Source organism: Melanotaenia boesemani, chromosome 18, assembly GCF_017639745.1.
Source record: "Melanotaenia boesemani isolate fMelBoe1 chromosome 18, fMelBoe1.pri, whole genome shotgun sequence".
Classification (NCBI taxonomy): Eukaryota; Metazoa; Chordata; class Actinopteri; order Atheriniformes; family Melanotaeniidae; genus Melanotaenia; species Melanotaenia boesemani.
This window is the reverse complement of record NC_055699.1, coordinates 7,958,566-7,983,745: the sequence shown is the minus strand read 5'-3', so window position 1 is coordinate 7,983,745 and position 25,180 is coordinate 7,958,566. Positions and strand designations below refer to the sequence as shown.

Here is a 25,180-nt window from a genome sequence, read left to right as displayed (position 1 = left end):
GCTCATACAATACCCTAATTGCCTTGTGTTACTATGCACAGATTCCTCTCGTAGAGCAATGAGCCGTTGCACATCACATTGCTATTCATGTCACAAAACATTTGCTGAATGCGGAAAGTCTGGAAAAAAGCCACGTTTGACCATATTACTAAGAAAAACTCACAAACTGTGACATGACTTGGTATGAAGCTTTTGAAGCTGCAGCCTGATTTTGTTAACTACGCCCTGTGTGTGATATATATATACATATAAATGAACGGCACTGATATGGAAATAAGTGCGCTGCACTTGTCATTTACTTTCAACACAGCTCAAAGTGAGGGTTGAATGTCTGTCATGCTTCCAAGACAGAGAACTGAAAGTAGCAGAAGCATAAAGGCAATATTAAGAGCTTTTCCAGTACATGTAGGTCATTTCTTCTCCCAGTGGAAATATAGCCTGTTTTAGGATTAGGGGCTATGATTCATTATGACTGAATTTAATTACAGTGAGAGGTGGCCAATGCATCCCCGGTTTTAGCATATTAGGGTCCCTTCATCCATTGGATGGTAAATGTCTAGAAGAAGTTGGGTGGGGGTTGGGATGAATAAAAACTGTGTGTGTGTATGTGTGGTTGGTGTGGATGGAGGCGGAGGTGGAGGGCTTCAAGTTACTTTAGCAAAGCTGCAATTTCAACACATTTACATGAACGCACATGAAAGCAGATTACTCAGATTAATCGGGTTAATGTGAGATAATGCATTTATGTTTTTCCCTCAACCCGTTTCCAATGAAAAAGAATGCTCTGAGACACGGAGACTGCCTGTAATTGAGATATATCACAATCTTAACAAACAGTTTGTTAAAGCAAATACTTTGTGCCAATAGAAGATGTCTTATTGACCCTTGCAGCACTTTGAAATGAGCTTAAGTGCCCATTTATTTATACCAGCCATCATCTGGACATTGATCTGCATATATACAGGGTGTGCTTTCAATCCATCATGCATTATGGGTTGCTTTCATGTGCTTGCCTGTTTGCTTATGAATAATTATTATCTGTCATTGAGTGTCTGATCAGTGTCCAGCTTTGTTTAGTCAGCACAGTCAGTCCTTTTATCATTTAAGTGGTATAAAACAGAGCATCCACTTTGTCCATTCAAACACACATTTTCTTAAATACAGCTGGGTACCCAGAGGATGATTTACGATGGCTTTCGGAAACTTATACCACACATATCCAGTCTCAATATCATCTCGCTGTGAGTCATCAAGTACTCTTAACATGCAGAAAAAGTTTAATAAAAAATGTATTTTAAGGCAAAGCATTGTAATTGAGCAGTTTCTAAACTTAGCATTTTTATTGGTTAGAGTCCATTTTGAAGCTTTAACCTAACCAACCGGTTAGTAAAAAAAAAAGGATGAAAGTCTAAAACGACTGAAACCACAACGTCAGAGGCTGAAATAAATCTTTAATTCCACAGTATGCAGTCGCATAGCATTTTTGTTGCAAGGTTGTTTTGTCCTACCAGGAGCCATGCATATTGTGTGCTGTACATGTTACATTCATTCAGTGTTCTCTAAACAATCACTTACTGAGTTTATCCCTCTAAAAATCACATTGATGTGATGATGAAAATACGAGTCTGTTATGTTTTATTCATAAAATTGTTTGATTTCCTACCAGACTCATCTGATCTGTGCAGCTTCAATAATGGGTCAAGTCCATATTCGTAAAGAAGCTGATTTGCTGTTTGTGGTATTCTTCTGAAACACTCACAAACATTGTGAAGTGTGACCACACCACACCAAAAACAAAATATCACTGTATCTGTACCCAGTGAATTTCAGTGATGAGTGACAACATAGCAGTCTTTTGTGGGAGGTAAACCCTGGTTAATGTATTCTACTCCAACTCCTGACCCAAGTGTACATTTGAGAAACTACTGTTTGAAATTGTTAGCATGAAAATGGAATGGCCATTCATCTTTCATCATCAGAGAGACTGTTTCAGTCTTCAAAATAGATCGCACTCTAGTTTACTTTTTTATTTATGTGGTTCCCAGAGGAGCTGAAGTTTGAAGATCCCCAGATGTATATATACCATGAAGCTGTAGTTTTAATTTTACAAGTGAAGCAAAAATACAACAAAACAACACCTGCTACACTATACTGTGAACATATGAAACATTACTTTTTTTTTCTTGTTTTCTTTAGCTAAACAGCTGTCTCAAATAATCTGCGCCACCATATAACTCCACCAGCTAGGACTCATTTTGCTCATTGTGTATAAAAAAGAGAGCATTAGAGCCCAATGCCAAATATTTACTAATGTCATATCTTATATTTATGCATTTGTTCTAAAAATCTAAATTTATGTCTAGACTGTCCAGATAGATGAGCAAACTAGTGCATCCACCTTGGGGAACTAGTATCCCTGGATGCCAGGTTAGGTTGCACTGCACATGAGAACCTAATTGGCTTTCCCCTTGTTTTAACACAATTATTCTCCCTCCCTTAACCTGAAAGAGGAAACCTGTTTTCTCACTCAGATGCATGTTTCTGAAATTAGACGACATCTGGAAGTGGGGAATAATCAGATCAGCAGAGAGCTGCAGTGTTTGTTAAAATCAAATCTATTGGAGTTTTGATAGACTTCAAACCCCGGGTCCCATCAGCAGCAGGTAATACAAAACGAATCAATCTCAAAACATGCTTGACACGATGAGCAACTCTCTGAAGGCTTCCGTGATGAAAAAAAAAAAACATCATAAAGATGTGAAACTTGATGTTTTTCTTTAAGGTAACATGTGTGATACACTCTGTCGCTTGTCCAGTGGCATATCCAGATGCATGAAAGCCATTTTTAGAAACACAGAGATGGAAATACTCTCATTTCACACCAATACTCATGTGAAATCTCAGTCCATGAAAAATGAGCATCTTTCTATAATGCCTTATTACATGTAAGCAGAAATAGCCTCTGCTCTCAGTCTCACTGTTGCTCTAGTTCCTGTGCCTCTTTCACTGTATCATTTCTTTTTAAAGACTTTAGATATATTCATGAATTTTACAGAAAGTAAATTCAATCTATCTTTAAAACATTGTACAAGCATCGATGAGAAGTAGAAGTTTAAGCAACTTTGCATGGACTGTCTGTCTGCAGCAGAGCCCTGCCAAGCTTACCTTATCCACCAAGTGGAGAGGACTGCTTGACAACACCATCATACAAAACGCAATAGTCTCCAGGCCTCCTGTTATCCACTTTGTAGAGGAAAAATAGAGAGATCTAAAACCTTAACTTTTGTGTGTATTCATAATGCATCTACACTTTCAGTACAGGCTGAGGACCTCTCCTGAATTATTCAAGATCAAACCTGTAGGGGATGTCAAAAACTCAATACATCAGCACTTCAGGAAACTTCTGCAACCCCATATCCACACAAAAAATCTCATAAAAGAAGCCAGACAATATAAAAATAATACACAACAGCTTCCAACTATTTCACAACTACCTCAGCTGCCCACCACACCCCTTAATATTTAATTGAGTAACAATAATACTTGCTACGACAAAGTCTTTTTGTTTCCAGCACACCTAGATAGTAAAATGAAGAATATCTGCTTCAAGCGAAGTGTCAATAGTAGACCACTGTAGAACACCACTGGGAGTTACGACAAGAGAAGAGCGAGACAATCTAAAGTTCTCCTCTCAATATTAATTAGTTTCACAAAAAGATAAAACAACTTCTCAGCAAAGATAGAAGAAGGAGACGACCAGCAAGAGTCAAAAGTCTCTTTGTCGCTTGTCTGTTCTTTTGCAAACATTATCTACAGATATAACACTGTGCCATATCTGGAGATCAGAGTTTTCATTTTGTTTACAAGCTGAAGCCTAGATGGACAGATTGAAATGGCCTTCACAGTCTCAACAGGAAGTCAAGGAGATGTTTGCATTCTGCAGGTTCTGAAGCAAATTCAATAAAAATTTTTCAGAGCAGTCAGTCAAACTAATGGTATTCAATCCGTGAGTCTTCTAATAAAATGTACATGCAGAAAAGAAAGTTTTCAGTGTTGATCGTTGAAGGTTTCTCAGACATTTTCATTTCCAATCCTCAGATTCCACTCACTATCTATGGCTTTGTAGAATTTCATACTTGCAGTTTAAGTCAAATATCTGTAACTCTTCAGGGTTTTATCAATAATTTTCATTTTTGAGGTAACAATTCTGGTTTGTGGTTTGATCAGAGTAAAGTGATTAAAAGGCAAACAAATGAATGAATGAAAATGTTTTTTTTAAAAAATGCAATTGTATTTTCTAGTCAAACTATCAGTGAATTCCACTATTTAAAACATTATAAAATAAAAAATGAATAAAACATGAACCCTTTTCTAAGAAAAAAAAATCTCCTTCAGTGAAGGTTAACACATCAATACTCAAGAAGAGTTTTGCTCACCTTTTAATATGTAAAGGAATAGGTTGTTATTTTGGTTAGTCCACTGTTGCCAGAACAAGACTTGGAGAGGCAACAGCAACATCCAGGTGTACCCTCCCCACACTTCTGAGCCAAGAAACAGCCCAAAACCCAGCCAGCAAAGTAAACATATAAGAAAAAAACATATTTATTTGTGAGTCTTTGTGGTGCTGTTTAGTGCATTTTGTTAACTTGCTGTCAGGTTGGAGTAACTGTTTTTGTTTCCAGTCTCTGTGATGGCAGCTTATATGTTATACATCTGTACACTGAAGTCACTTTGCTCAAATGTCAAATTTCAAAAAGCATAATTGTCAAAGCTCAAGATTCAGCCACAGTCGCAGCTATTAGCAAACTCCTTTGAAGTTACAGCATTCAGCTACATTTACTTTATGAGCCACATTGCTCAGCCTCAATTCAGTTCAAATTTAGTACAGAACAAATTCTAAGGTTTAACTGAAAGTGTCTTTAATCCAATTGCCATGTGCAGTGTTTCAGTGGGCAGACGTATTTTAGCTTGTAGCATTTGCACTGACAACAGAAAGCTTCATATTGGTGAGGCCACTCTATTTAGACATAAAAAATGAAAGCAATCAAAGCAAATTTGTGGATGACATTTAACTCTACACGATGGAAAACATCTGCCTAGCTGTAGGGAAACAGACAATAAATAAGAATAAAAGCTAGACCGTTTTTGCTGTTTTAGCAGCGTTAACTATGCTGTTGTAGTGCTGCAGATTTATGATAACAGCTTTCACATAATGTGCATACATACATACTGAAATCAAGTGCCCTCACTAAAGTCTCATGGCCACACATCACATGTATATATAATCACAGGAAATTGACAGAACAAAAAAGAAAAAAAAAATGATTTCTTAGTTTACTAAGACTTAAAGAGAAGTAGATGTGAGTAACATTTATGGGAGTTAAAAGAAAAAAGAAAAAGGATTTGAGTCAGTTATGCCTGATTGTAGCCTTAGTTTGGTGTTGACTGGTGGACCACAATCTCCGTTGATCCTGACAATCAGTGAATCAGCTTCCATTTAAATTGCACAGCTCTGACTATGTCTGGACTTTCACTTGAACTTTGCATCTAAAAATACCCCTGCTGATGTTGAAAGTTTTCGCTGCCGTTTCTATCCTCTTTGATTCCTTGGTTCAGATTAAGGCTTTCCCACCATCCTCCAGGCCCCCAGGATACCTCATGAGCTTCCTACTGTGTGAGCTGTTGTCCCTGGGTACCGTGTGTGTTATGCACCCCCTCCCTGTCATCTTGAATCACCCTCCTCTTTGGCTCAACAAGCTGCTCTCACCACTCCCCAGCTGCTGTGTCGGTGTGTTTGCAGCACCAGCAAGTGTGAGTAGACGCTATTGAGCCTGACCTTTGCAGCAGTGCCCTGTGCTCTATGATTCTAACCCATTTGACAGTGAACGCCACACAGAATTTTAATGAAATGCCTTGCATAGTAGCACGTTATGTTCATTCCAGTATAATTATCTGTGGGATTACTTTGCTGCACATGATGCATAATACTTGATTGATAAACTGAATTACCCTCACTCAGAATATTAGACTCTTACTAGCAGGTTATGAAGCATGTTCATAAAAATATCTAATGATTATTGCAATTAATATGGCCAAATGTTAACACAAAGCCAAATAAAATAAATTAATCCATCATATTTTCTCAATCTTTTGCTCCTTTTTTTTGTGTATAACAAAAGTGTCCTTGTTGATGCCACTTGAATGCAGCCTGAATTATAAGTTAAAATAAGTCCATCTATTATTTGGATGGTTAGTCATTCTGCCAGTTTAGAGGACATCTCTATAAATACGTCAGACTCACTATAAGAAGTGTGTCTGTGGACTTGTGCATCCAGTGATTTGAGGTTTTGTGGCATGCTGGCTCTCCAAGTTACTGAACAGAAACTAAAAATCTTTTCTGTAAGGCGACTAAATGCATTAATAAAACAAAGATCTAAACACTGTGTTGTCTCTTTTTATGTGGCCCAGACATCGCCCCTGAACATCGCTTATTCAGCAGATGCTTTGCAAATATTTAGTCACGCGAGCTCCCCGCAGAAAATGTTAATCACATCATGTTTACCAGAACTGCAAGTGTTTGTTAAGTGGCTGACTTGCTGCAACGTTTTCACTTGTTTAAATACACGCAACACCAATTTGTGGTGGAGGCTGTTTAGTTTGAGGTTCTTTAATGTATGTTTCCACTGGCTTGATGTGACTGCAGCTGATTCCAGGCCAGTACACTTACCCGAGGCTGAGCGCCAAGGCATAATGAGACATTTGGTTGTGAAATTCAGAATCTGACAGAATGCATTAAAGCAAAGCAGACTGCAGATGCAAAGGGAACAGCCAGGCCAAAATGATGGCTTTCCATTTCCTACCTGCTGTATCATATTCATCTTTGCTTCCAGCCATACAAATGACCAAATTGTGCAGCGGCTGTGCCTTTGTTTGGATACATATTCCTATTGTTGGTCATATTAGATACCAAAATACAGCAGACAGAAGCAATTACTGATTATGCCACTCTTTTTGCCTATAAAGTGCTGGAAAATTTAGAGCTGAGTATGAAAAACTAGTTGCAGTCACATCAGTTTTTTTTTTTTTTTTTTTCAGAGGCTACATGAAGAATTCATTTCTATTAAGGTCATTTTCTTGACATGGCAGGGCCTTCCATATCACTTGAGGTCAAGGTGTCCCGCCCAGATATTTTACAGCAGCAGCATGCCCTTGTGATACCAAACAAATGCACACTGTGTGACAACTATGATGTAAGGGAACAAATAATGTGACAGCCTCTCAAGCTCCCAGGCAGCCTGCTCTGCCCGCAGGGAGTAAATGAATCAGATTTTCTATGTTTCTGAAAGGGTTAGATCGAGCCTGGGCATGAGGTCAAATTTAAAGATGTAGCCAGTCTGACTTTTTACACTTCTGTTGCTGTGTTTTCTTTGCCCTAGAACAGTAAAACAACCACTACAAATGCAAACAAAATCCAAGACCAATCAATACTCATAGGGAAAAAAACAAAAAGAGAACCTCTTACAAAGGAGCTCACAAATGAGCTTGTGTTTATTGCAAATGGATAAGCAGATCTCGACTACACATCTATGAATAAGTAATCAGTTGGTTCACATCCTAAAGGATTTACTAACAAGAAAAGCAATCAGACACAACAAAGTGTAAAAGGAAAGAGGTACTTCTGAGTGAGATACTGGCCTTTTTGTATTTTTTCTTTCTTTTTCAAACTCAAATAGACAACACAGACAAAGGACAAAACATCAAACAAGGTAAAGATCCTCACAAGCAGCGCTGCTCTCCACAGTTTTAGATACAACGGCTATCTGGGGAAACACTGATCAGACAATTTAAACATGGACACTTGGACATGAAATGACCCTTAGCTGAACTCCAGTGTTATCGCAAATACGCTCATTCTGATTTAGATGCTTTCCTCCAGCATCCCTCTGGCAAAAACAGAGAGAAGAACAATAGGAGAGTCAAATGTATCCAAATTCCAGCTGGAGACGCTAATCCAGTTCAGAGAAGGCAAGGAAATGGGCTTGCGAGAGCAGACCCTGCAAATACATGCAGATGAGAATGATTATCCTGCAGATGAGCGGAAAGATGAAAACTAATTTAATAATAAGACCAGAAAATTCTCTAAGATAATGGGGATCTAGAGACCAATCCAAGACCCATCTGGCTTGCAATATATATGCCGGTGCCATTTTCTTCAGCAGGAGCTGTCCATTTGTACCGTGGTGCTGAAAGCTGAGGAGCAACATTACTGCACATCACAGTGCTAAACAACAGATTTTCAACCACAGACAAATAATTTTTTTAAGTTATGTTGTCTGCCTTTTAGTTGAGTGTCATGTTATTTTTCATCACACATTTCATCAAAAATGTTGCACTTTTTAGTACAAGTTAATATCATCCTGCTGGACCTTAGACATTTTCTTTGCTTTATTTATAAAAATATTGTACTTTTTCCCCCTTAGAAGACATTTATTTTTAGAATTACATGTAAAACACTTGTGTAGTTGTAGATATAATGTGCTAAATGCACAAGCAATTACAGCAGTTTCTTTGGGTTCAGTCAGTTTTACATAAAACTACATTTAGCTTATCCTACTAAAGCCATTTTTATGTTATATATTTAAATCTGATTGTCACATTGAAGAAAGAAAATGTTAGATGTCCCAGAGAAATGTTTCAGATGTGGGACAGGTTAGAACTGGAGCAACATTCATGAAATACTGTGTGAAACACTTCCAGGACGTGATTTGTGTTAGGTTTGTGGACACGTTCCAGTTTCTGACTGAATATCTGGAGACATGTCAGGGAGAAACCTGGAAAAGGAAAATAACAAACATTCAACAAATATGCCAAGGAACACCATGAAGAAACAGCTGTCTACTCAGAAAACTGAGCAGAATTTGGTAAAGGCTTTGGTGAGAAAACATTTGCCTCTGATGTTTCCAGTGCGCCACATTATAACAGACTCAAGAAAAAAGCTCTTTTTTTTCAACCAGATGAAGAAAACAGGCTGAATTACAAGAATCTACTAGTACGATAATGTCAATGTTATTGACAAGTCAGAGAGAAAGCTGCTAGAACTTCTCAATCCAAATCAAGTCTTCAAAATGGGCTGAGTCTGGAGAAAATCATTTAGTTTGTGGCCCACTGTTGCAAATCCCTATGTTGTGTGAATGGATAACAACTTACAGAGTACTACTAATCACAAAGGAAGCACCCCAACTATTTTGACAATGGATGTTTGTTTCCTTGAGCAAATCTTGAACAGGTTTTTATGAAGTGGTTGAGCTCTGTCCTGCCTGAGGAGGTCGTTGCTTTTATTTGGTATACTGCTTTTTGATGAGTGGCCAGAGTTACATCTGCATGAAGATTTAAAAGTGGACAAACTTACTCTTCCTTGCAAATTAAGAGATGAGTCTTCTCCTTAAAACAGGAGATTCTTTAGCAAAGTTTAAGTCCCCCCTGTTACAAGTATTTTCATATTGCAAAATGCTTTTATGTAGCAAACAAATCTACATATATATATATACTTATACTTTTATTTAACACATGGCTGCAATGCAAATCAAATATTTTACTCTTTGTCATACAGGTTGAGTTAAGTATCCACTATTTGCCTTTGAGGAAATGGGATGAAGAAGCACCAGTATTGCTACATCTCATAAAAGCATGATTTGTCACTTTGCTGGTGTACCCCCACATTAAATATGCCATTTGTGCCTTGTTTTAAATGTCATGAGGAGGCTTTCATACTTATTTACCTGCCAAAACAAGCATCACTTTAATCTGTTTGGGCCTTGGTAGAACACCTACTATACAATGACACATTTGTGTAATGTAAACCTTTTCTGGAGACTGATTACGATGCAAATTACCCTGTCACATCCACACCCATCTCTAAGTTAAAAGTGCACATTTCTGCAAACACATAGTTTAGCCTGACTAGAGCAAAACACAATGGATTTTCCCATTTAACTTGTGAGGAGTCTTTTGGTTAATTCTTACATTTTATATGAGAAAATGGAACTATGCTGTGTCCCAGATTCTGCAGGTCATTATGGTGACAAACAATTGATATATTTGTTTGGAGAATTGTGAACTGAACCAGCAAACAATGCTTTTGTTTGTTTTTTTTTTTTTCTATTTTTCTATTTCTTTATCAAACATAGGTCCAATCACATTTGATATACCGGTTTCTTAAGCTTTCCACAATACATTGCAAAATTGTGCTAATGCAGACCCACTGACATTCACGGATCACTTACCTTGCCAACATAGAGCGGTTCATTTCCTGTGTACTCCTCCAATACGAAGAACTGGTTCCATACCCAGCTGCGTTTGTGCCTCTGCAGGGCCTCCCAGGGGTCTGGATCAGAGTGCGGGGACTTTTCCAGATCCCCAGAGGTGGGATTCAGCCCCCAGCAGCCCCTCTCCCGCAAGACAAACAGGAGCGCCAGGAGCGCCAGCGCTCTGCATATGCCTGAGCAACACCAACCCATCATTTGGGCCCCCCTCCAAAAAGCACTGAAGCCAGAAAAGGAGTAAAAATTAAAGGAGAAAAAAAACCCTGAAATGTCAAAACCCTCAGGGTTTTATCCGCACAGTCCTGACCCTGTGTTTCAGCAGAAAGAAAGAGCAGTCAGAACTTGAAAAGAGCACATGGGTTGAAAATGAGTCAACCTCTGCATTGTGCTGTGTTGCTCTTCTTTTCCTCCTGATTGAAGACTAAAAGTGGGGTAATTCCTGCCACTCTGGAGCCAGAGAGTTGACATTAAAGCTGGCTAAGAGGGTCACTGGTGACCGCGGAGGCTTCAACGCAGGTCTTTTGTAATTGGCACCTATCAGAACAGAAAGTGGGAGGAAAAAAGAGACAAAGACATAGAGGAGAGAAAAGAGAAAGGGTTGTCAGCAGAATTTCCTCAATGACCTCAGTCACTTTAGATAGCAAGTAATGTACTTCCTGATGAAATGATAATAACATTTGTCACCAATCATAAAGAAATTGGTCAAAAGTGAATAGATAGTAAAGCAATATAGACAACACACAGCGGAAAACAGTGCAAGGTCGAAATGTTAATAAGGACGAAGGTAAAAATGACCCAGCTTTTCATTGAATGTGAGCGTGGAGATTTCATACTAAGGGTAAAAACAGTGGCTGCGCAGAATAATAATCAAACGGCATTCAGCTAACTCACAATTATCCAAGCTTTACCTCACCAAGGTCATTATTTTGTCAAATTTTCCTTGTATGAGATGGTAGAGGGGCGCGCCACTCAACTCTAACAAGCCACATGATCTGTGCGGTGAGCTCTCATCACCAGGATTAAAAATAAATCCGAGCTGTCAGCGGCACAGCGCCCTGGGCGCTCCTGACCTCTACTCCTCAAGCGGCGGCGTGTTGCCTGGCCCGAGTGCACACGAGGGGATCTGTCTCCCTGCCATCGTTGTGCAGTGACAGATCCCCCAAGATGCCAACACATGACGACTTGTCTGAGTGGAAAGAAGCATCAGCTCCTGACAGATAATGTTCTTCATGTCACAACAGATACTGGCAGGCCTGAGTTGTTGAGCAATTCCATAAACTTCAAATTGCTGCTGCTAATATCAATCTGATTTGAGCCAACAGTAAATTTGCACGCTGGCTAAGGTCTGCAGTCCTGTGGGATGAACTTGAATTCAAACTTTAAGTGCTGAAAACTGAGCATATGATTATAGATGTATGTACTTCCTCTCTGACCTCTTTTTGTCTCTCTGCTATGTAGAGTATAGGCAGATCCATGGATGAGGAAGGTAATTGCATTGGCATACAGTGACATTCTTCCTACACAGATCCTCCACTTCTTGTTTTACTTCCTCTCCATTCCCCCTAGCAAAATAAAAACAGCACACCACACATATCCTGTGGAAGTGATTTGCTGTATATCACCACAAGAAAGTCATTAGCCAGCACAAATAATTAATACGGGAATAAGTCACAGCTGCCTGATTGTCACCTCTGCAGACATGTAGATATTTGTGAGAATCATTCTCAGCACACAGAATTTATTTTAAACCCGAATTCTGATTTTTTTTCTGCTGGAAATCTTTATTTAAAGTGTTTTAAAAAAAAAAACATACACACACAAACCCCTACAGGACTGCACAAAAAAAAAAGGAAGAGAGCCAGAAAGCCATGATCTGCCTGTGCTTTCCATATTATTAAGTAAAAGAAAAAAAAAAAAACACACACACACACACACACATACACACACATTAACACACAGGTTCAAAGTCACTGCCTCTATATGACAATTTAATAGTAGAGGTGGAAAGTGGAGCAGATCTGGCTTCAGGGCAGCACGACTTGCGAAGGCAGGTTGCAGCACTGGTGTTGTGGGAGGGATCGGCACAGGGTCATTTGAGCCAGCTTAATGCATGTCATTCGCTAAACCCCGTACACTATGGGAGATGCGAGTCAGATACAGGATGGAGATAACAGAAAGGTTGTGGGTGCAGCAGCGGGCTCAGTAAGGCAGATATTGGCTTTTTAAATAATGAGTTTCTGTTGATTTACCGTCTAGTTGATTTTAAATTATTAGGCTTGTCACGCACTGAAGAAATCAATGTTTTTCAATGCGGTAAAGTTGTTTATCATTTAAAAAAATTAAAGCGTCAAATCTAAATGAACTGCTCGACTGATATGGAAGTGACAAGAGCGTTTCGTGAGACTGGTTTTTCATAAAAGCCTTTAGTTCTTCTTCATGTTTCTGATTAAGAGGAGGCGGTGTGTGACGTAACAACATTGGTCTGTAAAACCTCAATAAAGTGACAAGAAAATAGACTAAATTGACTAGTTAGTTGTTAGGAAAACTGATGGGAACTGGCCTTACAGCTATATGTAAAAAAAGCTGAAAGAAGAAATGAAGCCAAAAAAAACTTTTACTGACATAAAGATTTTTTTAATTGAAGATTCAATCAGAAAGCTATATGACTGGGTAGGTCAACTTGATTGCTTGAAAGCATTAACATGTTTTATTGCAGAACCCTTTAACCCTTGCTGCTATTTAACTCTTTATGAGAAACATTTAAAAACATTCAAATCAGCAGTCTGTTGACTCAGTCTGGCACTGAGAGCCTTTCAGAGCGGCCAGAGTGCACGTGGGACTGCCTGTAGAGACTCATTGCTGGCCGGTGTCAAAGTGATGGCGCTAAATTAAGTGAAAATGTGAGATAAAGCTGTGAATGTAAAACCTCCCAGTCCTCCCCCGGCTCTGTTTCTCTTACACACAGCGCTCTAATCCCATTTGCCAGTCTCACAACAGGATTACCAGCACCACAGAGCTCAGTAACCAATCACACGCTTTCTCTGATCCATATTCCCCTCCATCATCGAGAGCATGGACTAAAAAACACTGCACAAACTGCTCAAAACTTAAGTTACTTATGTTTGGGACATTTCATAAAGACAGATCAGTCATGAAGGTAGAGCATTCCCTTTCATTTGAGCCAATTTGCTGAAAGAGCCCAACATGTATCACAGCTTTTTTGCAGGTTTTTGTGACATTTGGAGCTCTATTTGGAATAGAAAAGCAGTTACTGTATATAAAACTATTCTTTTTTCATTTATACTTGGTCTCTCAGAACATCCTGGAGTACATGGTTTTCAGTGTTTTCCTCAAGGACATTTACAGTGCATGCAGCCCAGCCTCTTGCTGACACAGGAGCTTGAACCCAAGCACTGTGGCTGAATAATGGTCTTACCCCCTCAATGATTTCTAACACAACTTGCATTAATTTGAATGTATCACACATCTCTTCAGCTGACTGACACTCAGTACACCACATGTGCTGCACGGAGATGTCTACATGCAGATGGATGTGATCCTGCATCTCCAAGAGGTTTTTTTATTACTAGGATAATAACAAGATTCATCATCCTGGAATAAAAGGCAAAAGGAGCTTTGATTAATAAAGGTTTTGACATGCTTGTGGGATAATCTTCATATAGAGTCCTACATTTTATCATTTACTTGCAATTACAATACAAGATTTTTTCTGAGAGTTTATGAAATCTACAACGCTGGCATTCAAGAGAAATACAATCAGCACAAGCAAATCAGAGAGAACTTCAACTTAAAAAAACACCCATATTATTATTATTATTATTATTATTATTATCTTAAACACTTACATTAAGCAAGTTTATGGATTGTCTTATTTTATCCCTTTGGAGATACTAGTTGGATTTCCTTAAAACATGTGAGTTGCATCTCACCTTAAAACAGACCTTTTTGTTAGAGAATTAAGCTATTATTCCTAATTTAACAGAAAATAAGTTATTTTTAATGCTTTTCTTTTCCTCCACCGCACGAACAAAATAAGATTTTGGCGCTCAGTTCTGCCCAAAGTGACGATTTACAATGTAAATCAGCAGGTACCCCGCGCACTCGTGTGACCTGCCTGCTTTGACCCTCCTGTTAGGCATCAATCATTGCGCATTAGCTGTCAACACCTGCACAAAAAGAAAAAGTTCGCAACGCGCACCTGCATCCGATCGATGCCGGAGAGATTCTCCCGATAAAGTGAGAGAGAAAGAAAAAAAAACCTGTTAGCATCATTAACACTGATCGATTACACATCTTTACAGCTTTAGCGATGAAAAAAAGGAGCAGAGGACTGAGGGTGGTGGCAAGTAAGCGCATTATGGGAGTCGGGCAGCACTGAAGCGCCGACATCCCTGTGAGCGACCGCCGCAGGAAACCTGTGTCCACGGAATACTAATTACAGCATTAGCGACGGGACAAAAACACACAGCAAACCTAAGCAGATCAGAAATGAAATGAGGCGCAGAGCGGGAATGGAAAAAAAAACTCAAAGCTGCATCTGCGCTTTCATAGCTATAAGATTTACTCACCTAAAGAACTTCGCCAGAGATGGTGTCTGCTAGTAAAAGTTGAGCGTTTTCTCTCCACGCACCCCACAGAGAAAAACGGCTTATGCCAAAACGAGGAGTTTAAAAGTTGTCATGATGAAATTATTCCTGGTGGCAGAGCTTGGCTGCTGGAAATCAGCCGCTGAATTGCGCGTAAATGTTCACCCTTCGCGAGGATGTGGCGATTCCATTTCTCCCCCCCTTCACTCCTTTTCTCCCTCCCTCCTTTTCTCCCTCCCTCCCCTCTCCTGCGCAGTGCTGCCTCTGTGCAGGGAACCCCAGCTGCAGGGTTTGGGGTATGTAGCTACATCCCTCTTGTACAGGCAACAGGGATGCACAGCAGCGGCAGCGCGGAGTCAGAATGCCGGACGAGACAGGAAAGGCTCTCATTTGAGCCAAATCCTCTTTGACTGGAGAGGATGGAGCATATCGAAAGAGTTTGACCAAAATAAGTTGGCGAGGCAGGAGCCAGAAACACACGCAGCGCTTTTGGCAAAAGGAACGAAGAACCGAAATTCCAACCTGCCAAGTTTTTGGCAGCAGATGGCATGTGTACTGTTAAATGAATGCCTTGGTGGTTGAGAAGAAAAATCAATTCAACATTCTAGACATCTTTAACCAACGAGAGGAATCCTCCCTCCATCCCTTCACCTTGAGAATTAATTAAATCCTGCATGCCACACGTTAAAACTTGTATTTTACTCAGTTTTGTTCACATCGAAGTCTGTTGGCTTTTTCCTCATTTAGCCTTTTCCAGCTTATCTCACACTTAAAAATAAACTATATTTAACATGTCATAGAGAAGTTCCGTGTTGGTGCTCCAAGAGTTTTGTTTTGCGTCCAATTAGCTGCAAACTGAGCTCCTGCTGTAACACAGGAATGCAGCATGCGGGTGGCCTCTCCAAACTACAGCACATCCACACTCACAGACCTTTGAGACCAACCACTATTAGTTACATGCCTAATTAGTGACAGCAAACATAAAGTATGCACCAGCCTTTGCAGTTAATAACACATTTTTTCCTAAAACTCTGGCGGGGTCTTCAATTTGATCTTATCGATTTCTAACGGAGCAGGTGGTTTACACATTCTTACATGTTTATTTATTTATTGTTTTCACTTTAAACACCAGTTTTTGCATTCCATTTCATTTCAGAGTTATCAGGCTTGGATGAATTAGCTTCTTTATATTTTCCTCCATCCTATTTGCATTTTGGAGCCACTTGTGTTACCTTTTGTCTCCTCTGCTCTGTCATTTAGGAAGGGAGCACTGACCCAAACTAATAGAAAGAGCAGCCTCTGTCTGTCATACCTGGAAGAGCAGCTGGCAAAGTTGATATTCAAGACACAGCAAGGTAAAATAAACCACTGTAAACTGTAGAAAAAGAGAAAGAATAGTGCTTTTGGACATAAAGGCCAAGAAGCTAAAGAGAGAAAACTTAAGGTTGGATAACGTCAGAAGGATAAAAGTAGGGAGTATTTAGCCAGACTAAATAAGAGCTAGGCTTAAAGGATGTATGGAGGTAGAGTGCTGAGGGAGAGTGGGTGTGTGATAATAGAAGAAGAGGTGAAAGGGAGGAGAAGAGGGAGGTTTATCACACAAGGAGGAGGAGGAGGGGTCCGCAGCAGTTCAGCGGTGAGAGTTATTTAATTGGAGAGTGACATTGGGAGCTTGGCTCGTCAGCTCTTCCCCATCAATCACGCCCGGTCAGGAGATGCCTGAGGTGATGTGTCCCGCATCCGACTCCCCCTGGATCCCGCAGCCAGCACCAGCATTTAACCGCAATGCCACCAATACATCTCCTCCACGTTTACTGCCCCACCCCACCCCCCCCGACACGACGCTCTGACCTCCATTCACCTGGCCTACAGTTATCTGCTCCACAGCTTGATGAGTCTTTTTGTTCAGCGTTAACAAGAAAAACAGTAAAGGGATACTGTAGGAGCTGATGGAACATTAATGAAATATGACCTCCAAGGACAAAAATATATATTTTTTTATTTTTTGTACACACTCTTACAGTAAATCATGAAAAAAGGTACAAAAGAAAATCTGTTTATTTGAGAAGATGAAAACAAATTGTGTGTATTTGTGTCTACAAAAAGTTTAGTGTTTTTTTTTTGTTGATTAATAGGCAGTGAAGCCTTCACCTTGAAAAGATAGAAAATGGAGATTTCAAACTTGTGGAAGACTGACAATAAAACAGGGTAATCTTCAAAGCAACATAATAGCTTTTAATGCAAGAAATTCCCGTGTGCCCGTGTTACAGCTTGGAAATATTAAGGAGTAATACATTCTAATTTAGATATTGTCCAGAAGTGTTTCAACAATTTTAATTTTTCTTTCTTTTTCTCATTTGGATGATTCCTGAAGTCATTTGTTCATTGTTCTGTTTTTTTTTTTTGCTGTTGTGCACTCTGCAGGGACATGCAACACTTGTGAGCGACATCAGTAGCCTCTGGGCAGTGTGTGTGTGACGTGTGTGTGTGTACTGTTGGTATTTCATGTGTGTATCGAGGTCATGTTCCATGTCCTGTCTGCCTCAAGAAAATCCACATATTAAAAAAATATTCACAGCATGCAGCAAACAAAGTTGCTAAAATTGAGACTGAGTCCTGTCTTTTGTAAGCCAAGAGTGGCCATTACTGATTATTATTCTTTTTTTAATTGTTATCTCAAAACAGTTAGATAACTTATGACGTTATCACGAGAAAACGTAGTTTGCTTTCTCAAAATAATGAGATGATTAAGGTGGGCTCAAGATTAAGTGTGTGACACTTGATTTCACTGATCAAAAGAGACCCCATGACAACTGATGGGAGGGGCTACAGTCATGGTGTACATGTGTAACTATATGAATGAGCAATTGGTAAAACTTAACAGTCAGACACGTTACAATTCCAGCCATTGTTAGACTTGATAGAAATAAAATCGCCAGCCCACCAGATACTGATGGCTCTGCAGAGCTCCTTCAGAGACAGACTGCAGCATCCAAGGTGTGGAGGAGTGCTTGAAGGAGGTCATTGATTCCTGCAGCAGTTAAACTGAAAACCAGCACTGCTCCCAGTAGACCACAAACACACTCAATAAAATCCCCAAAAATTTATTAATGTCCATATTTAATATTTCTTAATTTTATGATTCTTATATATTAACAAAAAGTAGGTTTTTGGGGGGAACCTCTGTGGAGTTTGTATGTTCTTCCCATGTATGCATGGGTTCGCTCCCAGCTTCCTCCCACAGTCCAAAGACATGTAAGGCTGATCTGAGTCTCACTAGGAGTGACTGCGTGTCTGTGTTGGTTCTGTGGTGGACCAGGAGCAGCTCCAGTCCCCTCACAACTCTGTATTTGAATAATCCGTTATCTTGAGATCAGTTATCCCATTATCACAAGAAAACGAAAGAAACATAAAGCCTGGTAGCTGTCGGGTTCTGGTACTGGCTGCTTAAAGGGTGCAACACTTAAACTTCAGCATTAACTGGTGAAAGCACAAAAAAAAAAAAAAAAAAAATGCTTTTGAAGATACTGGCAGCGGGAAATCCAATCCCCTACAGTACTAAATTTGTGCAATTAAGTTTTTTCACTGTTCCAAAAACAAATGCACCCTAAGTTTTCCCATCATTATTTCAGTTGTCTGTTTTTATACCACTTCCTAAACGATGATGTCCACTTTTCCTATCTTGTACCACCACAAACATTTAAAAGTAAAAAGGAAAGGATGGCAGGAATCATGAGGTTACTTATATGAGACTCATCAGCACCATGTTTTCTGCCTCTTTTGCAGTTTTCTACCTGCCACCCATTCATAATTACTTTGTCTTCTACTTGTCCTCACCTGCAGATAAATAGTTAGTAGTTACAAGTGGTAAGGGTTAAACTAATATAACTGGTCTGTTGTAGATGCTCCAAAATACATAAATGCTACACAAATACACATGCTACATAAATGCTCCCATACAGAAAACATCTTGAGGATAATTTGCCATTTCTCAGTTTAAAACCATGTATTATAAAACTACTTTGAGAGACATGGACATACATACTCACATTTAGTGTATATACCAGTGGTCATCGGAGCATTGGGGGCCATGCCCCCACACTGGAGAAGTGATTCTAACAGCTACCTGGAGAAACAGCAGACATCTCCAGAATAGTGCAGTCATTGAAACAGAATTACAAGTTAAGATACTGTGTAGAACCCTCAAGTTCCCAGGACTCTGGTAGAGGACCCAAGCCTGAGGTGAACAGCCATCCAGCCTACCCAGGGTAGATGGGTGAGGGAAGAATTTTTCTATACATATTTGTAATAGCATTGCTCACACTCATGATTAATCGCATGAGTCTTGAGTTTACTTGTGATTAATCACATATTAATCACAGATTTATTTATTTTTATCTGTTACTAAATGTGCCATAACAAGATATTTATCATCATTTTAATACTTCTGCAAGCAGTTCTGTATGCTACAATTATAGATGCATGTATACATGAGTTGACATAACTGAAATTTAAGTGGTTAAATTGATAAGTGATGTTTACTGCTGGTCAATCTCAAACAGTTGACATTATGGTTTCACTAACTGCCATTTACTGTCATTGGAACAGATGATTGCACCATTGATTGGCCAATTTTAGCTCTAAACAAGGTATTGATTTCCCCAGTGGACATTTAAAGAAAACATGTTGCTGTTCTTACAGCTAAAGAGATGTCATATTAGCTTTAAGGGAAGCACAGTCAGACACAGGAACAGAAGCAGAATAGTGATGAAATAGTTAAGTATTTTCTGACTATTTAGAAAAAATATTCATCTATCAATTAGCTTGTTTGTGCTTTGCAAGCTTTGAAAGAGAACATTTACTTCATTGTGTCCATCTCTGTACTGTGTGGCATTGTCAGAGCAATGACACAAAGCATGTGACCTTTCTCATGCAGTGATCTTGAAGCTCAGATTCTTCTTCATCACCAAAATGAATTTCTTTTAGAGTTTGTGCTATTGTATTTAATTCATTCTTTGCTTAACAATGGCAGCAATATTTTTGCACACGAGTTATACTTGCTGTTAATTGTTTGCTTTATTCCATTTTAATTCTTTGTGTTTATTGATTTTCCTTTCTGTTCAGCTTAGACATATCAGGGCCAGTAATTTTTTCCCCGAGGCTCTGCCGGTGTAAGTTCTGCATACCAGACAATATGCGAGTTTGCATTTCAGTGCATTTTGAGTTCATGAGGAGACAGAGAGCTGGGGGATCAGACACAGCACGGAGGCCTTGATGTTCAAGAGAAGAGGCCAGGATGTTGACGTCCCCCTGACTCTGCCACTGAAATTAAAATACGAAGGCTGGACTTATTTGCATATGCTGCATCAAATCTTTCTTTCTCCCTCCCTCTTAGAAGCAGGGATTTGGGCAAATCTTCCAATGAGTATTGAGCGATTACATTTTCATCAGATGCAATGTAAGAGGGTCGAAAGATCAAGTGAACTAATGGATGACCTAATCATGAGGGATTGGCTGTATCGATTCAGATGGTCATATCCTCATTGTCTATCAGGCCATAGATGCTGGGGGCGGATAGATTCCCTCACTGACTGAAACCACCATATTCAAGAAACCCTCACTGAGATTACACTAATTTAGCCCATACCTCTGTGTTCCCTTGAGGGTTAAATAGATTATGGGGGAGGGATAGCAATCTTGCTGAATTGCAGTTTAGAACTAGTCTTGAAGAGGGTTAGACTTCTAAAAATTTACTGTATGAGGTTTTTATCCATCCTGCTCCCTTTTTAGAACATTGTATTTTTTTCTCACATTTCCCTGTGATTCTGCAGCTCACAGTGCCCCTGGATGCATCCAGCACATATAAATTGTCTTAATCCTCATTGATATACAGTGTGTTGAAAATGTTGTCATGCTTGCAGATGCAATTTTGCACACAAGCAAAATTATGACTTGGTGGTTGGTGACACTGGCTGCCAACACCGCAGAGACCGTCATTCTTCAAGGACAATCTTCTGCATCTGTGTAAATAATCAATGTTACTGAAAGTTTGTCATCAAACTGTTGCATATTTCATATTGCAATATCACTTCAGCAAAGCAGATCCCAAGAAAACGTGACGTCTTCTTTGAGCAGATCAGAAAACATATTAGAAAAGAGGAAAAATATTGTGGTAAATGGTTGAGATCGTGTAGAGGTGCGGATAACAGACACATACTGAGGTCATTCTTCAATAATTTCCCTCCAGACTCATCACAGCAGGTTCTGAAAGAGAAGCGTCTCACTGCAGACAGACATGTTCATTCACCTCAGTTTGTGTCTACTGAGCCAACATCCTGATCCGAATCCTAATGACCCACCCACTTGCTAGCATTTGTGTCAGAAAGCAGGAGATCTGTGGCAGCTCAGGCTGTGCTCTTAATCCACACTCAGATCTGCCAGGACAAAATATCTACAAAAGGGAAACAACAATATCAGAGGAGATCACTGTCAGCGCATCCATTCACCTACCAGGAGCCATTCACGTCTTACTGAAGTGAAAACTTTATTGGTAAAATCTTACAGAGCAGATACCTACAAATATACAATGATTTTTTTCTTTGTTTGTTTTATTTATTTACTTTATTTTTATATTTTGTCACAAATCCATAAAGATTTTCACACAAGTTCGTTACTTCACTGCTTTATAAAGCATTTTAACTTCTATAGGTCATTATATTACTGCGTGTTGGTGCCTAAACTTTGCCTAATTTACATGTTTCATGACTCCTTTTCTCAATAACAGCATGAAACTATTTTCTTTTCAATCACAGACCCATTGCACTCATAAAAAAGACCAAATACTGAACTCAGAGTTGTAATGTTGCAACATGGTCTCACAGAAATATGTGAAATAAGCAAAATCTCTTTCATTATGTATTAGGCTTGGTACACACATAAGGATTTTCAGGCTGTTTTTCTCCTGATTTTGCCTCTTCCCGACCATGGACGCAAACACCTGATTATCAGGAGTCTTATAAGTTTTTTCTATATAATTATCATTTGGTCTGAGGTGTGTTAAGAGCAGATTTGTTCCAATAATCCGTTCAGAAACAGGCCGTAGCCGAGAATCGGACATATTGAACATGTTCAATATTTCCGATCCGATATCTTGATATGTGTGAGGAAAGCCGATGACTCATGAATTGTGACAGTGTGGATGGTGACGTGGGCCGGAATGTAGCCAATCAGAGAGCGAGCTGGCCGGGGAACAAGGAAGTAAATAAAGTTTGTGTTCATGCTGTTTTCAGTCTGCTATTTATTTCAGTTCTGCTTTTTTCTGTTAACAATAGTCCCAAGACCACCATCATTCCCTCATCCTATACATCCTCTTCCATGCTGTGTGTTGTGTTTTCCAGTTGTTACTGTGTTTCTTTTTTGCAGGTTGTTGCTATGGTTGCTACGTTTTTGTTAGATCACATTTGGTCATATGAGATGTCTGGCTCAGAGGACTAGATTGCAGATCACTTCTGGGACAGCATCGTTATGTGTGTGTTGTTCTGTGATTAGATTATCGGAGCACACCACACACAGTATGAACAAAACTGTTTGATGTCTGAATTTTTATCTTCACGTGAGAGGTTTCAACCATATAAAAAAATCTCATAAGATTAAAAAAATCCTTATGTGTGTACCAGGCCTTACTTTGTGGCTGAAGACAATATGTTGTAATTACGTGGTTGCACCATCGTAATAATGCCAATAAATTGACAAGTTGTTGCTTACTCAACCGAGGGACTTTGAAAACAGATAGAATATAATTTATGTGGTCAGGTTGGGGCAGCAATGGCATTGGAAGAAGATAACAGACCTCCTACAGTATTGTTTCTTTTTTTCTTGTGTTTTTTTCAGCTACTTTCACTTTTAGTGATATTTCAATTCACTAGTGAAGCAAATCTGAAGATTTCTTTTGAATAGCTGCAAAAAAGAAATGAAAAAGCTGACACTTTACGTCATTCTCTGGTTAGAAGTGCTTGAACAAGGCCATGAGAAGACGCAGGTATATGCTCAGTAGAAGAAGTAATCATTCTAACTTTAAACCTCCAGGAAGATGAAACAACAATTGTAGTGGACATTTACAAGAAAAACAGCGAGAAAGCTTCTTTAGCAATTATGTGAAAGAAACAACTGGTCAATCACAGCATTTTAATTTTTGCCAGCTGAGATATGATTTACAAAGACGTTTCCATATCAGATTGGGAAGCCCTGTGTTGCACACCCAAAAGTCATGCTTTGTGGGAACCTTCTGCATCAAACACTAACACACACTCCTGAGTACATATCAGTGTGTCAAGGTGGGACAACACAGTGAGACAGAACTAGCTGCTATTATGTAATGTTAGTGTTGCCAGGGTCATTTCATGTAAATCTGTTGGATATACAGTGCCAGTCAAAAGTTTGGACACACTTATCCATTGAATTTAATGCATAAACTGCCTTTTGCCTATCAGGCAAAAAAAATGGCAGATAGGCAATGTGCACCATGGAACTAATCAGGTTGCCAGTGTTTCACATGACAAACAACCACTTACAAACTCCAAGGGTGAATATAGAAACACTAATCTACCTAACATGCTTAGTTTTGGAAGGTGGGAGGAACCCACATACAACATAAAGGTTCTCTCCGTTCTTGAAAGTCCCCAGCCAAGGTAAATACCAGGAACTTTGTTGCAATGAAGCAATGGTGCTAACCACCACACCGTTGTGCAACCATATTCAGGGTTATGAAGTTAAATGTAAAGTACTGACATAACAAAAAAGCTACGATATTTAATAAGGACTGATGTACAATCAGAGTTAAAATGTTGCATTTATCTGAAATAAATGAAGCCACCGACTAATTATCAACTATAACTTGATATCTAATGTGTAACATAATAATGCTTCGCATTTTCTCTTGTATTTTAATTTAGTTCATGAATATTTAGTTGTCATGAAGTATTGAGCACTTAGTACAGTTGGAAAAGTTGTAGATTTTACTTGATAGATTTTAGTTTATTTTTTAAAATAAATTTAAAATTAAACTAAATTCCTCCAGCTGCTGGAACTGATTCAAAGTTGACTGCAAGTGTAACTCCCAACTCCAAACTTTCTATATCTAACAAACAAGGAGTGAGAATGTATTGATGCATGACACTAATTTTAGGTGGAAAATCATAATATCAGGCTGCTACTCAAGCCACGCTCTTTCAGTATTTGTTCTTTACATTAGCACATACTTTTTATTAAAGGAAGTGCTCGAGGCTGCATATTGGTTTGCATTTCCAGTTTATTTATTTCTGCATTATTTGTTGTATCTCCCGCACCTATGATTTTAAATTAGGATTTCTGTGAGAAGTGCCAAATGTTACCAGCTTTTGACAGCAAACCTTGCCAGCATATCACCCAGATATGTTTTCTTTTCACTTTCATTTTAAGCGTGTGTGTGTGTGAATGTGTATGTGTAGTGGTGGTGGTGGGGGGTCATGTCAATTTGGGTTACATACAATGAGAAAAACCAAAGAATGAGGCAACAACAAGCACAAACACGACAGAAATGAGGACAGGATGAGACAGAGACAGGGTTGAGGTGCATGAAGGGACAGTACAAAAAATATATATAAATAAAAAGAGCCAAATACATTGTCTTTGTCATGCAGTCTCCTCTCCCATGGTGGGGAAGATGTGTGTTCACATGCACCAGCAGTCAGGCTGAAAAACTCAGGACTGTTGCATTCACTCCAGCAGAGCAGTAGCACTCATGGTTGCCTGGTTGGCAAAAAGCTTATTATCCCCCCTCTCCCACCCGTCCTTCCAGCTTGCATCCTCTCTTTCCACATCGCTCTTTCCCACACCACAAGCATCTGCATTCTGTTTGCCTCAACAAGCCCCTGCGTTTCCTGGCCACTGTGTTACAAAGAAAGTAGCAGGTCCTTTTTGTTCTTCTTGAAAGACACAGGAGAACACAAAGAGCATGGCCAACAGCCCAGGTGATGTTTGTGGCAGATGAAAATGTCCTGATCCTGAAATTCAAACAGTGTCCTGTCAACCCATAGCCGTTGTCCTTGCTGTGTGTGAGCAGTCCTGCTGGTAAAAGAAGTGAGCTCCCATTCTCAAGAATCGGAAATGAGCAATGATAATCCAATAGACTTGATCAACCAACAAGTGTGAGGGATACACCAGCACGGATGAGAGGTTTGGTTGACTGAATGCTGGACCAGTAGAACAGGTATT

The 25,180-nt window shown here is 39.3% G+C and overlaps 1 protein-coding gene across 1 annotated transcript in view; it reads right to left on the bottom strand.

Moving 5' to 3' along the window:
* The window catches only part of cdh7a (cadherin 7a), a 143,369-nt gene extending 128,212 nt beyond the window's left edge, over window positions 1–15,157 (bottom strand). The window contains exons 1-2 of the mRNA XM_041969076.1: window positions 14,912–15,157; window positions 10,284–10,856 (exon numbers count right to left, since the gene is read on the bottom strand). Of these exons, the coding sequence (XP_041825010.1) occupies window positions 10,284–10,520 (237 nt within the window). The 5' untranslated portion in view covers window positions 10,521–10,856; window positions 14,912–15,157. The remainder of the gene's footprint in view (window positions 1–10,283; window positions 10,857–14,911) is intronic.
* Between the last annotated feature and the right edge of the window lie 10,023 nt (window positions 15,158–25,180).